Consider the following 15,091-nt stretch of genomic DNA (forward strand, 5'->3'; position numbering starts at 1 on the left):
TCATGACCACAAATATAAATTGGCCAGCGATTTCATTTGCTTTTTTATTCATAAATGTATGTAAAATGGTCGGAGCAAAGCCTCATGGGAAATGGGATGACAGACATGTCATGTTGTACTGTTCCAAACTCTTTATTATCAGTAGAAAATAGAATTCATTTTTGCATAAACTTTAGTCTGACCACTGATTTTATTAACCACCATAATGTAATGTTGCTAATTGGAGCTTGAATGTCTTGTGTAATGTGGTTATCTGTGTGCTGTTCTCCTTTACCGTGTGCTGTGTAATCCTTCCTGTACGTTTTTCACGTTTTTTCAGTTGTATGTAGCAGCGCTAAAGCGCCACCCACAGGAGTGGGGAATGTACTACAGCCCGTTCAACACAATCTGGTGGCTCCGTTTTTACGCAAATCTCTCGTTACCAGGCTCTGTCTTTACGAAATAAAAAGATTCGATAGGTGTGAAAAATGAACCAGATTCAGTGAATCTAGGCTCCGTGTAAATTCAGCCTTAGTCCGAACTACTATGTTTGGTTCCCATTTACAGCACTTGGGCTGTGTAGGAACACTAGACTGGTTCCCATTACAGAACCTGGGCTGTGTAGGAACACTAGACGGGTTCCCATTACAGAGCCTGGACTGTGTAGGAACACTAGACTGGTTCCCATTACAGAGCCTGGACTGTGTAGGAACACCAGAGCACACAAACTGAACCAGCAGCTAGAGGACCATGAAGAGCAATTCAATGAATTTGACAAAACGTATATTGTATTAGTGTCGTGGACTGCATCTTTAAGAGTCTTGTTTGTGTAATCATGTACAGTATTTGACTGTTTTATTATTATTACCATATATTACATATGTTATAATAATAATAATAAAAATAATAGTGTGTTTGGGTTAAGTGTAACAGACAAAAGAATAAATGAAAACAAACACAAACAAACTAAGTTGTAAGACATCTGTGTATGGGGAGACACATATCCTGAGTGGGTCCAGAGTGTGTGATTACGGGCCGTACAGTGTAGGTGACGAGGACAGATCTGTCACTGACAGACCACATTTACATGTATGCATCTTCTGCACCAACTGCGTATTCATTATGTCAAATATGATGGCAGTCTACTCCCAAGATCCCAAGTGGTGCTGAGTTTGCGTTCATCATTGTGTTGTCCTGACCTGGCCTTGACCTGAAATATCCTAAATGGTGCCAGAAAACAAATGTGTGTGCTGCATGTAGTGCGCAGCAGGTCAGAGGAGCCTGCCGTGGTCATCAAAGCTCTGAACAATGTTTCAAAAGAAAGTAGCCTATGTCTGAGTCCGGGATGTTTTGAAGTACCATATCATTTACCTACATTTAGTCATTTTAGGATTGGCTCATATTGCTTCATACAGGAGTTGAACACAGTTAAAATGGTCATATATGCTTTATAATTGATGATCTATTTGTTCTGGCTTCCTGCTTTTCTTACAGCCAGAGGAAATGACACTCTGACAAATAAAATCAATAAAAATGGATTGGTGAGGATCTTGAGGTGTAAATTAGATTATAGCAGTGTTCTTCTGTAAGCAAGCAATGAGTGCACATTAATACCAAGCAGGGGGAGGAGCCACGAACACCGAAAGTTGGTTAAAAGGCTTTGGAAAATAGTCTAATATGGAAAATGTATTTGTTTGATTAATGGCCTTGGCTGTCTGTGTCGCTACAAACAAACTATAGGGTACACATATTAATAGCCTATCGACTTGGATGAGCGCCTACATATTCCTGTGTCTCATTACAGCCTAAGCTACCCAGTAAGTAAGATTGTGTCATTTTCTAGCCTAGTTATGAGTGCACACTGAGCAACACTGAAGCGGCCGTATGCAATGTAGCCAAACCCCTATCGATTAGACCCTTGATTGTCATTAGAAAATATTAGAGGGACATTTAAATTGGGCATATCTTTGCAATGGCCCAAAAAAAATTTTGGAAGATAATACTACGACGTTATAGCTTATACATCAAAGACAAAAAACATCGGTGAGGATGGCAGGGCGGCAAACAAGATCAGTTTAAATAATAGGCATGGGGAAGGAAAGGAAAAATATAAGGCTAAGCCTATAGGTTAATGAACGTAAATGATTAGCCTATATTCTAATTGCAAATTATTGATTAAAATGGTAATTTGACACCCATACATTAAGTAGCGTTGTCTTGAATTATGAACACGGAAAAAATGGCGGTGGGGGGGAACGCGACACAACCGACCAAACAGGTTAATTTAACCAGAGACTGAGACAACGAGAGAGAGTGGGGTTGACCATTTTTACCTTGGCAACGCGGGTGTACAAAATGTAGCTGGCTACACCTTTCAGCTTTCTAGATTTGAAAGTTAAGTTATCCAGTAGACTAGGCCTAATGTGAATTCTCAAATGAAAATAAGGCTACATGTGCTGCACTAGTCATATAAGGATTGCCTCCAGCAAGCGCCACTGGGGACGTCTTCATATTATGATTTTGCAAAAAAAAAACAGTAACCTGTAAACATAAATTAGACTAACAATTCAGCTATATCAACTAACTAACCAGTTTTGATACAATCAATAATTCAAAAGTGAAGGCAAATCCCAGTCATCTTCAACGTCTTCTAACTAGTCGGGCAACATGGACATCGCCGATTTAAACATTATCTGAAATAAACACACAAATCTTTATGCTAATTAAATTGGATTGGCTTCATAAATAGCATAGCCTGCATAAATAAATAAACGGACATTCTGTTAAAATATTTAAGCTCTGATGATGGCTATATAGATATAAAATAATTCCTTATGCCTGCAAAACGATTCAGATGAGCTCTTACATTTTATTCCTTTTGTAAGCAATAATTGAGACAAGAAAAGACATTATGGCTAAGACAATGGAATGTTTAATTTATTATTGTGTAAGCCATTTAGTGGTTCATTATATGATAATTGCTCATTAGTCGTGTATATGTATCGCTTTTCCTGATGTCAAGAACACGGGAACTGTGTGCGGCTCATTCTCTCGTTACCAGGATCAGTTTCAGAAGTCATTTGTGTAACAGGATAGATCAAGTTTGTTGTGACGTCAGATTGGCCAGCGCTCAAGTGAACTACCCTACCAGTTGATAAAGAGCCCAGCAAACACCTGGTAGGCTATTGGAAGAAGACTATCTCACTATGCAGAAATGAGATGCCTTACATTTTGATAGACAATATGTATTATGCTGTGAAATGACATAGCCTTCATTTGTGGCCATTAGGCTATGCAGGCACAGGGCTGAACGCCATATGTTAAAGTTCCGAGGACTTTGGTTGAAGCAGCGATCAGTTAGGCCTCATAGGGTAATGTTGAGTTTATAATTAGGCATAGTGAAGTCATTTATTAAAACACAGTCAAGGTCCTATAGCAGGGGATGACGAGCTAGTTCATTGGAGCAGGTGTGCGTCTGACCGTCACTTTGATAATGCGTCACGATGTCCATCTTAATATGGTTTGTCCGCCGTTCTGTGAAAACTGCTCTTCACATTAATGGAATCGTGGGGCGTAATTAAAGATGGTAATTGCAGATTAGGTGGTTTCGGTCAATGGGGTTGCTTGATACGATGACATTTTAAATTAAAGCTAGCTAATAATAATTTTGCATATAGGGCTACGTTAAGCACGCTATTTGGGTAAGGTCTAAATATAAAATCTAATAGCGTTTCAAATGACGGTTTTAGTAACCAGTTTGTGACTTAGCCTAAGGATTATCCGATCTTGAGGATCCAGTGATTGATCACTTTCTCACTCCCTGAGTGTCAAATAGTAAAATGTTTGTATTCCACGTTGGCCCTGAACAAGTTATCACAGCATGGGGTCACTTGAGCGGGTCAAAAGCTCTTCAGTAGGTCACTCCATTTTCTAAGCGCAGCATGCTTGTTTGAAAAATAAATCGATTGATATATGGGGCCGAACTACTCACCAGAGCACCACTCACCGCTACGACCTTGAACGAAGGAAACAGTTTCAGCACTTGACGACAGCGAACTCACAGTAGCATAGGGCGACGCCGTCGCAATGACCCTCTCAGGAGAGATTGACTATGCTTTCCAGAATCAGTCTAACATGGGTTTCGTTCAACATATCGGGGGAAATAGGCTACTTGTCATATTCCACTTGCAAACATAAGATGTTAGTTATTTAAATTATGGTAAAAGCGGCTCAGAAACTTGTAATTAAAGAGAACATATTAGACCTATGGTAAATAGCCTAGGTAGGCTAATGTAAATAAATACGATCAATCACCAAAGTCCTCATGTATAGAGTATTATTTTAGCAATACAAAACAGAAAAATTTTAATCTGACAGCATCTTATTTCTCGCTAAAATAGACTACAAAAAATGTTATGTCGCCAATGGCAAAATATGACTCTCAGACAAGGGTTTCACTGTCCTTACCTATTTGTTTTATGTCAAGATCATAATTGTAGGTTAGTGAAACAAATATTTTCATTTAGGCTAATTCAATCACATTATCTGTCATTAAAAGAAAACACATACGCTAAAATTTGAAGTGTTAAATTAATGAAAGGGGATTGCGCTAATGAAGGGGCCAGCACATTTCGAGCCACGACCGAGGGAGAAAGTGCGCCAAATTTGTTTGCAGCGGATCAAGGCTCACCGGCTTCACTGCACTTTCTTTATCTAAATTCCAACTTGAAAAGATATAATTATCTAGTTTGAACAGGACTGCTATCAAATCCTTCTTTAGGCAGGATAGGGAAAAGCTCGAGTGGATTGCGGGCTCTGAGCCGCTCGGTGTTGCCCGAGATAGGAGTAATGAAGTTGTGGAGTCCGGAGATACAAAGGGCATTAACCTCATTAGCATGAAACCTTTTCTTCTAACTATTGTGGGGCCCTTTCAGCCTTCTAATCCCCCCTTTTCAAAGCTGGGTTTGTAATAAAGCTTTTAGGGGGTTTTCAAAGCTAATGGTATTCTCTAAGGATTTTTTTTTCATTGCTGTTAGTCTTGACCGTTTAAATATTCCCTATCCATAGAGTGGGTGTACAGGCCTATGTAGCCTACAGAAAGCCCCACTGTGGAGTTTATAGAAAGTAAAGAAAATAACATGTGTTTCACCCTAAATGTGCAGGTTATGTTTTAATGAATAGTAGGCTATATAATTAAGTCTAATAATACGTAAAGGTTTGTCTTCTTAAAATGTTCAGTTAGGCGGCTTAAGGCTTTGTCGGGACATTAAAAAAAAAAATCAGAACATGGTAGACCTGACAATACTAATTTTAATTTCTGAGTTTTCAGACCTAAAATGTGTGCTTTTGAATGGGCTACGGCAATGTTCTGCGCTAGATTTAAGACAATATTCGCACACGCTAATTCTAGGCTATGGACACGCACGCACGCCCGCATATAGGCTACACACACATGCACTATCAGAGAATACACATCCCAACCGTAGCTGCTGGAGACAAGGCTTTAGACAAAGCTCCTATTTTGCGGCACATTGCAACCTTCCCTTATCGCGTTGTGAACGGTAGTCAGATTGTACAAAATTATGTCCAACCAGACCCCTTTGGATCCACGGATTATGAGATTAAAGTGGACCACTGGGCAATGCATCTCCTTTCCCCTCATATTACTCGTATGATAATTGCCTAAACTGATTTGCACTTTCACAAAAGCTCATTGGGCTCTTTGTAGCACGAACAGGCCAGAAGCAGCTCTTCTATCAATTGACAAACTGATTAATGCAGCCTAGTCTGAGAGGCGAATAAGGATTTGGGAAAATAGCGATTTCCTGTCGGGAAAATGCCCTTGATATATTTGGAAACATTCTTTACATGTTTAGCCTACCTACATCAACCTATCTTCGCAATATTACTTTTATACTGATGTCCACTAATGTCATAAAAAATGAGTTCACAGTACGGAGTCATAGCCTATTCTAAACACTGACAGACTCAGCCTATTCGGCACCCGTGCTCTTCCAACAATATCTGACACAACTGTCCACAAAACTATAATTCAAAACAATAGGCTACAAGAGGCAGCCGAAATGAGTACTTTACGGCACTTCAATTATGGTTTGGAATCATATTGATAAAACTTTATTGACAAAATATTGACAATTACATACTTCTTGGAAGTATAGTCTTTGATAAAATTGTAGCAAATGTAACACAAACACAAATTATTTACATTCTGCTAAAATAAGATTCAACAGAAACATTATTCTTAGTGTCTTTATACACGGATTATGCTCAGTGCTTGAAGTTTTGCTGCCCAGGCGTTCTTGTGGCAGCTCTTTTGGGGCAATTTTTGCTACCAAACGCTCGGAGATTCTGCACACATTCAAGCGATCTTTCGGTTCAAGGAATGTCCTGGATTGTTTAATTGTAGGTAACTTAATCTGTGAGATAGTAAACCTTAAGTTGGGTTCACCCGTTACATCTTGACAACACTAATGCAGCACTGCTACTTCGTCTCACAATCACTTTAACACGAGGATCAAAATTCAAGACGCCACATTTTTTTTTTTAAAGGAAGAAAGTTACAACATCTTTGAGATGAAAACTTGCTAAAGCAAAGATATGTTTATGGAAAGAAAATGTCAAGTTAAATTATCTACCAAAATACTTTCGTCTACCATGCATTTCAAGTTTTACAAAAACAAAGTATTTTGGTATTTTGGAGAGGAAACTTAGTCTTTGTGTGCATACAGGCCATAACAAATGTTTAGAGCCAACCGGAGCTGTTTTGTGGGTTGTGGGATAGTGGTCATTGATGCTGAGGAGGGAGAATGCGTATGATAGGCTACCTCTTAAACACCTTGCCCTTGCAAAGTGGAACCATTAACAGTTTCGTAGCAATGACAGAAGTGTCACCAATTGCATCTCAAACACTCAAGCTGCCAATCTCCGAAAAGCGAAAGGTGAACATTGCCTTTACCCTCTTTCAGTTTCTTTCTGTCTGTACACAGAATCCTTATCCGTGTCATCCTTTACGCCACGCTGCTGTCCCGGATTCAAATATTTAAAGTCTCTCAATCGTCTGATGTGACGTCAATTTCCTCCGGGCTCCCTTGTTTAGTTGCCATTCTCCATCGGTTTATATGATGCGTTCCCTTCTTTTTCTGCTGTGAATCCGAACCCTCCTCCTCCAGTTTCTGTCGTTTGAATTTAGTTCTTCTATTCTGGAACCAAACTTTCACCTATAAGTATATATATGTATACTATTAAAAATATATGAAAACATGGAAACTTGCAACAAGCAGTCAGTTCTTGAGACACGCATTTTTTAACAGTTCTGAAACAACATCTAATATATTAGCAAGCACACAGACATTCATAGACGAATTATGCTATGAGATATAATGTAGGCTAAATTGGTTAAGTGTAGGCTATCAGATGTGCCTTGTATAGGCTACAATGCACTATAGGCTACTGCTATCCACTGGCATTAGCGATAAAATAAAACACAAGCAAGACATTTAAAATAATTGGTCGTATTATAGTTTAGCCTACTTTGTGTAGCATTGCAACAATACAGTAGGCTCTGTTACAAAAAAAAACCCTGTGGCTTCTATTCCGCATTTCTGTTTCCGAATCCGATCACTCGCCGCAATTAGGTCAGACTCAAATCAGGAGCTATTTCGCAGGAAACACTGAAGCCTTTAATACGTTTGCGGAGTTTTAATTGAGTGGTTCTTCAGTGTAGGCCTAACCAGCTTTGCCTGCTGACCTCTTGAAACGAAACATTTAGGAACAAGTCGACACTGACCCGGAGCTATTTAACAGAATCCTCACAGTTCCACGGGAATATAGCCTGGTTGTTTCACACCCATATCAACTTGCTTCATACGAGGGATGTAGCATATTAAACAAGTAAATATCAAAGCATTTTGTGTTTAAATAATTTCTATTGTGTTAATCATTTCTATACTTCAGCAGCCCATTGAGGTCACCGACGAAGAGGACCGTGAACTTGGATCTGATCCAGTAATCCCATTTAGGAAGAGCCCTATTCACTGTTGTGCTTTACATTGGCCTAGACATAATGACGTAAAACACATCCTAAATATATAGGCCCACATTAATAGGCCCATATTAATTTGACCAAATTGTTGTAGCCTATAGGCCTAGGGTAATGACATTTTTCTATTTATAGTGTTTTTTTATTTGGATTGTTTGGCTATGTATACAAATGAAATAGCCTAAGATATGTTGACCTACATGAGGTAGAGAGTGTAATTTAGTTTCATATGCCCAGTTTTTAAAGCAGTCTGAATCAAGTCAAAGAACCATCTGCATTTTATATTGGCTATGGCGTTCTTATAGACTAGGCCTATGATCGCATGCTCTCCCCTTGTCATTTTTTGTGGTATCGAACTATCCTTACAAAATGTCTAGCCTAAATTCATGAAAATAAAGAAGACACTGTCTTACCTGAGTTTCTGTGAGGCTAAGGCTGTGCGCAAGCTGTTTTCGTTCAGCACCGACCACGTAATGGTTTTTTTCAAAGGCGTGTTCGAGTCGCAAGAGCTGCGATGGCGAGAACGCAGTGCGTATTCTTTTGGGTTTTCTGGCCAATGCGTTGTGCAAGAGGAAGCTTTCCGGACTCGTTTCGTTGCCTGTAAATAAAGACGAGGTTTAGTCAATATGATCAGCCGTGGCCTTCTAAAACCGAACGTTCGTTCACAACAGAGATAGGCTAAGAAAACTACCGGAGTAACTTTAGTAATCAAGACAATAATCAGCTCAGAAATAGGCTAACAATTAATCGGGATCCTACAATTATTTAAAGTTTAAATATGTGGGAGCCAACCTTTATATTAAATAGTTTAATGTCAGTCACCTGGTAGTCAAGAGAAAGTAATAGCCTAAACAACGTGTGATTTTTTTTAAATTACAATTAGGCTACAACACATTATTTGTAAAAGCCTATTAGTCTTTAGGACATAAAATACACTAGGCCCTACATGCACTGCCTTGCCATGTGTAACTTTCTCATTCATGTGACGCGTAGCTATACTAGGCAGTAGCCTACTGCTGTATTGCCTACAGAAAGGAAATGCGGATAACGTGCTATTTGTTTAATCCATTATTATTACAGTGACTGAATGCTCAACTGACGGGGCTTTAAAGTGTTATCAGCATTCTATGAAAATAGATTATTATTGCTATTTCATACAAGTTACCCTTTCCATTAAAAACGTGAAAAGGAAATGACACCAACTAGGCTCAATTGTAAATTGTTTACAGTTAGAATTTAACACGCAAATTAGTGTTAATGTCAAACTGTTGCCCTTTTAGCGCTTGTACTTGCTTGTACAACAATCGTTGCCTAATACTTTTTATTAGGCCTGGTGCACTAAATCAAGGCATTGTCTCAGTATTTTCACAATGATTCGCATGTAAGCCTTTAGCGCATGCGGAATTAATATGCGGATACAATTATATTCATTATATGAATTGTGTGGCTGTAGGCATATGCATATTTATTTTTAGTTGTTAATACAAAATATTTACAATCCTGTTGAGTTTATCTGTTTCCTCACCCAATTATTAATTATAGCCTATATTTCAATCTAAGACGAACGATTAAGAGAAGTCACTAATAATGTCCACACAGGCAACCCAAGCTCATAGTTCTGCTATAGTAAATTGTACCATTTTAAATTTGGGCATACAAATAAAAACCTAATTTTTCGGTTGCTTTTCATATAAGATTTTTGGCAGGTTATGCCCTCGTCTACTGGTAAACAATACATTCACTAACCCCTTCCTTGAATGCACTTATTTTTGAACAGCTACAACAGGGCTACATTCTTTCCATTGTGCACAGAAATAAAAATAAAAAATTGCAAACCTACCTTGGAATCTGTGACCCAAATATCTGTACCTATGTATCAACCATGGATAAAAAGTTGAAGGATCCCTTTGCTGGCTGGCAAAAAGAGGATGCGGGCCGTGCGAAGATGAAAGCGGATGTGCTGCTAGAGCATGTGGTGGAGGACCGGGATGAACTGAGACACCGGAGTTTTGCGGATGGGAAACCGCCTCGGTAAATACCAGGTCCGGATTCGAATAGACGCCCCGGCCGCCGGAGTGAAAGCCATTTAAAAAAGGGTTTATCTGACTCGAGTTTGCATAACTGAGAGCCGCTGGCCGTATGGGCTCCTCGGATCTCGACGAAGGCAAAGGATTATCCTTTGCTACCAATGATTCTATAGTAAAACACCTCTTCGGTGTGGGTTGAAACATAGTGTAACCAGTCAATATTCTCCAGTTTAGTGAAAGCCTTGCAAGGGTTCCCGCTCAGAAATACTCCACGCCCTAAAGTGAAGTTCTTACAACAATAAATAACTTTAAAATGGTGGACGCAGCCCTTTGAAACCCTCTGAAAAGAAGACAAAACCGCGACTTGTCAACTAAAAAAAGTAGTCGACGTCTCCAGACAATCCATGGATGCGATCGGTTCCCAGCCAGTTGTGTTAGAGATTTGTTAGTTCATGAGCCTAATTAGCGCCAGAGTCATATAAACAGCTTCCTCTGAAGCCTGTAATGGCTTGGTGATTGGTCGTTGCAACTCGCCTTAAGCTTGAGGGTAGAGTCTTTAAGTGCGTCAACAGAATCGAGCAGAGAGGCGGATTCAAGCTCAACGGAACGGATTCGTCCAGAACTGGAGCTGCGGGGGCATTTACATTAGCGCATCGAGGAGCTCAAGGTACCATGAAGGCTATTTATGTCCAACGACAGACCCTCAAGACAAATTCTCTTCTAGGATTTGGCTAAAGCATTTGTTTACATTTTTCAGATCATATCAATTTAAATGACTAGATTTCTGTTGTAGGCTATTGTTGCCTGCTTTAAATGTTCTGTCTATGAGAGAATTATAGCCTATTTGGATTATATAAGAAGAATATAGGTATCGCAACGTCAATCTTTGTATCGGATTAAAATTCATATGAATGGCACAAAAGTATTCATCTTCTGTCTTTCTTTGGTACTTTTCTTCACGCGTAATTTATCGTGCTGTCACATTTTGTGACCACTTGCTTTGCGATTAGAAGCCTAAGAGTAGGTAGCACATAGGTTCCCTCTCTCTCCGTGGAGACACCAAATTATCAATACATCACAAAGTTTGTCTTACGGAAGGATAAGCTATTCGCCTAATATACTCATCGATTTGGGCAAACGTGGCACAGAGAACCAGTGCAGTGAAATGTCTTCCTTGGTTAAGTCTGAGTCTTTGTTTTTAACATGTTCGCTGCCATTTTTAAAAAGCCATAGCCTTATAACCATTTAATAGGTTATTATTAATTGGCCAATAATTCATTTTTTTTTTTTTTGAAGGAGCAGTTATGGGCTATTGCAAAAAAAAATAATTCTCAAGGTGAATTACTGTGGTTTCATAAACTAGGCCATTACATTCAATTGTAAGACAATGGATATGCGGTAGCCTAGGATATAGCCTACGCGCAGTTTTCATATTTAATTTCTCTCATAATGAAAAGACAAATACATTTTAATATGGATTACTAAGGACAGTAGTCTGCATTGTCACAGATACGCTTAAGCAAGTCCAGACACTGGACGCAGTTTAAATGTAAAAATCCTTTACTGTGTGTACTCCGTGAAGCAGGTCCAAAGGGGAACACCAACGCACCCCTCGTATGTGACTTGGGAAAGAAAAGGTCGGTGATTAACTAGTGTACACAAAAAGTCGCGTTAGCTATTTCGAACTACTAAACATCCATTTCTGTCAATGGGCTTGTATATTGAATGCACTTTGCTATAAATGTATGATGTTGCCTTATTCTTTCGCTAAGGCTATTTGCATACTTCTTTACTTTCATTAATTTAGACTGAACCGTCTAATATTAGAACTTCTTATGGCCAAAACAGAGTTTACAGACATAGGCTTAATATTATTATAACAACAACAAAAATATTAGTATTAATATTAATGACAATTACCATAATATAAACTTAATTACAAAGTGTAGTTAAGACGTTTTTAACCACAATATCCAGGAAAAGTGAATCTGCAACTTGGTATGCGGGTAATGTAGGCCTATACCCTAATAGTCATCACTTACAAAGCATAGCATAATAAAGACATATAATAGCGCATAAACTATAATAAAATTATGTAATAATCAATATAATAAATAATAAGGAGGAGCCTGATTTTAGCCAATGTTTATCGTTTATGTTTAGTGCATGAGGCCTTTGTGTTACTTTACCCCCACCAATAATTGTGGTAACCAAAATGTAGCCTATTAAGCCTATTCTAACTGCATTTGATTAGACGAAGCTTAATGTTAGGCTTCTGCAATCATTATGCTTCTTCCATAAAGGACGCACAATAACAAAATATTTATGTCCAACGAATAGGCCATTCTGTTGAATCCATTTCCTAAAACACAGTTGCGGAACCTTGATAAAATACGCCACACAGATTATAATCATATGTTATATCTACCTCAACTCACTGGGTTTCTAAACTAATAAACCTAGATGATACAATTAATACCACAATCCCTGCAACCTAATCAACAACGACGCAGTAATCTCCTGCTTCAGAGAGGGCGAAAACAACGGAAGCGATGCAGTTTGGCAGACTTATCTCAGAGAAGTGCTTCAAATTGGTAGTTTGCTCCCGACAGGTCTAAAGTTAGATGACCCTTAAAATATTATGATAAAAAAAACCCGGAGTAGGCTAAGACTAGCGCATATTTCCACACTTATGAAAGTCTATTGCCTACAGTCAAAATAGGCTAATATTATAATAGGTGGTTTGTCTTGTCCAGATGCAATTACCGACATCGTTGGGTAGGCCTATAATGTAGGGTACGATGTGTTGCATCGCCTGTCTTGTCAAGGTCATCTCACATTGTTTCGGTGTTAGTCGATACTACTGCGTCACCTGCTGGCAGCGGTACAAATCACAGCTTATGTTCTTCATGTTGACATGAGCATACGCCGAAGTTTCTCCGTTCTTCACAGAACATAGGCTACAGGCCTAAATCCAGGCTACATTTCAACCATGTTCCTCTCATTGGACTACTAGACCACCCGAAACAGAAGCCAGTTTTAAAACAACTGGCTGGTATAGCATTACATTTCATTTGAAAATTAAATCAATCGACCGACCCACCGATCGATAAATTGGTGGGTATTCTCACACCTCTCCAATGCATTGTGACAGGTGCAATGTTTTCAAAATGTGATTAGGCCTACTCTTCACAAAAGAGATAATTTGCCGCATTTATTTTCTTGAACCACAATCTTCCAACCATAATCTCAAGTAGGCTAGTATTAAATTCAACAGTTGCTTTTTTTTCAGTCATGTAGACTAATCGTGTAGCCTCAGGACGTGTAGGCGGAGGTAGGCTAGCCTACATGAATTGAGTCCAAACACAATTTGTCCTACATTTATGGTTTCCATTTTGGCCTCCACATAATGTGCTACTGCAAATGATAGTTTGGCAAACTACCGCCAGATCAGGTATGCAATGACATTCCAGCATTCACTGTAAAGATCGATGTATTAGCCTACAGTCCACCATCAGACGTCCTACGTGTGTAGGCCATACCATGGCTAATTCGACAAGACTCTTCAAAGTATTCTCACGTGGCCTTTTTCACCTGAAGATGTTATTTCCTTAGGCCAATGGTTTATGAAAATTGGTGTTCAGACTGGTGTGTGTGTATGTGTGTGCGTGTCCGTGTGCGTGTGTGTGTGTGCGAACGCGGACTGCATGATTTATACGAACTTAATAAGGCCTACAAAACACTTGTAGGAAATGCAACAACAGCAAAACAACCATTATTTAGGCCTACCTAAAGGACCTTACCTTAGGGTCTTCATAAAACCAGCCGAGTGCTTTTTTTTTTCTTCCTCGTCTTGTCTTTTAATAGCCTAACGCTTGATGACAAATGCAACATTTCTTTTGCGAATGAGTAGCCATAGAACGTACTTATTTAAGTAGTATTCTCTCTCTACCCTAACCGTGAAACAAAGGCGTCCACGTCTCAAAGTCAATGGCATTGCTGTTCAAGCTATTACGCAAATCATAACCTACAAGCTCTTCCCTAATAGCCTAATATTGTAGACATTAACCTACAGACTACAATTCTACCCGATACCAGTCCTAATGAATGGGCGTATCCTAGATGTCACTCGTCTGGTCAACAAAATTGCAACCAGGTAGATAGTAGAGTAGAGGTGGCCTACCACCTGCTATCCGTTCATACGAAAGTGTTTGGTCGCCAGGACTAAACTGAATCGCGTCTAAAACCAAAACGCAAGTGCTCTTACATCCTTCCGCTAGTCTATTTAAGACGCACTTTCTTTGTCCCCTTTTTGGGGGGTTTAACTTGTTACTGGCATAGTTTGCGAAGGTAGGTAACCGTTTCAGTTTATGTGGCGCGCTGGCTTTTCTACGCGTTGCTTTGAAGTGCAAGTTCATGCAAAGAAGTGTTCGTAACTACAGGGTCGTGGAAAGACAGTAGCCTTTATGTGAAACAATGTATAGCCTTACCCTAAACAGCCTACAAAATACTGCAATAATATACAAAATATAAAACATATTTCGCCAAAAGGTCTGTCCTGATGTTGGCAATTGAATATGAGTGTTGAAACCGGGAACCAGACAAGGCTAAAATGTGTGTGTGTGGGGGGGGGGAGACCGTGCTTGTTTCGTGGAAGATTGGCGTCTCATATGGTCACACAATACCCAGACCAGTTTCAATGACAGCTGCTATCTAACATGGGGAATTGATTTTAAGAGTGGGGCTATTCAATTCGTGTAGCTTATATTAGGCAGCCATATAGGCCTAGCCTATTCGTGTCTTCCTGGGATAACGATGAGCCCTTCGTAAAAACTGCATTTTGTTAACAAAACTAAATAGGAAAACAAAATTGACACCTCAAAACTGCTGAATTTGTGTTAACATATGTCAACTCGAGTCCTATGACTCCTGTATCCTTCCAAATAGCATGTAGCCTAAGCTAGCCAGTTCAGTTTCTGAACTTTGGCCTAGCTACAACCACGTTCTACCTAGAGGACCTAGATAA

The 15,091-nt window shown here is 39.3% G+C and overlaps 1 protein-coding gene across 1 annotated transcript; it reads right to left on the reverse strand.

Annotated features, from left to right (window-relative positions):
• Positions 1-7,049: 7,049 nt before the first annotated feature.
• Positions 7,050-10,269, reverse strand: emx2 (empty spiracles homeobox 2; the record flags this gene model as incomplete). The annotated part of the gene is made up of 3 exons (XM_080848434.1): positions 7,050-7,217; positions 8,452-8,636; positions 9,879-10,269. The coding sequence occupies 3 exons, from the start codon at positions 10,267-10,269 to the stop codon at positions 7,050-7,052; spliced, it is 744 nt and encodes a 247-aa protein (XP_080704560.1).
• Between the last annotated feature and the right edge of the window lie 4,822 nt (positions 10,270-15,091).

The sequence above is a fragment of the Sprattus sprattus genome (assembly GCF_963457725.1).
Source record: "Sprattus sprattus genome assembly, chromosome: 12".
Lineage (NCBI taxonomy): Eukaryota > Metazoa > Chordata > Actinopteri > Clupeiformes > Clupeidae > Sprattus > Sprattus sprattus.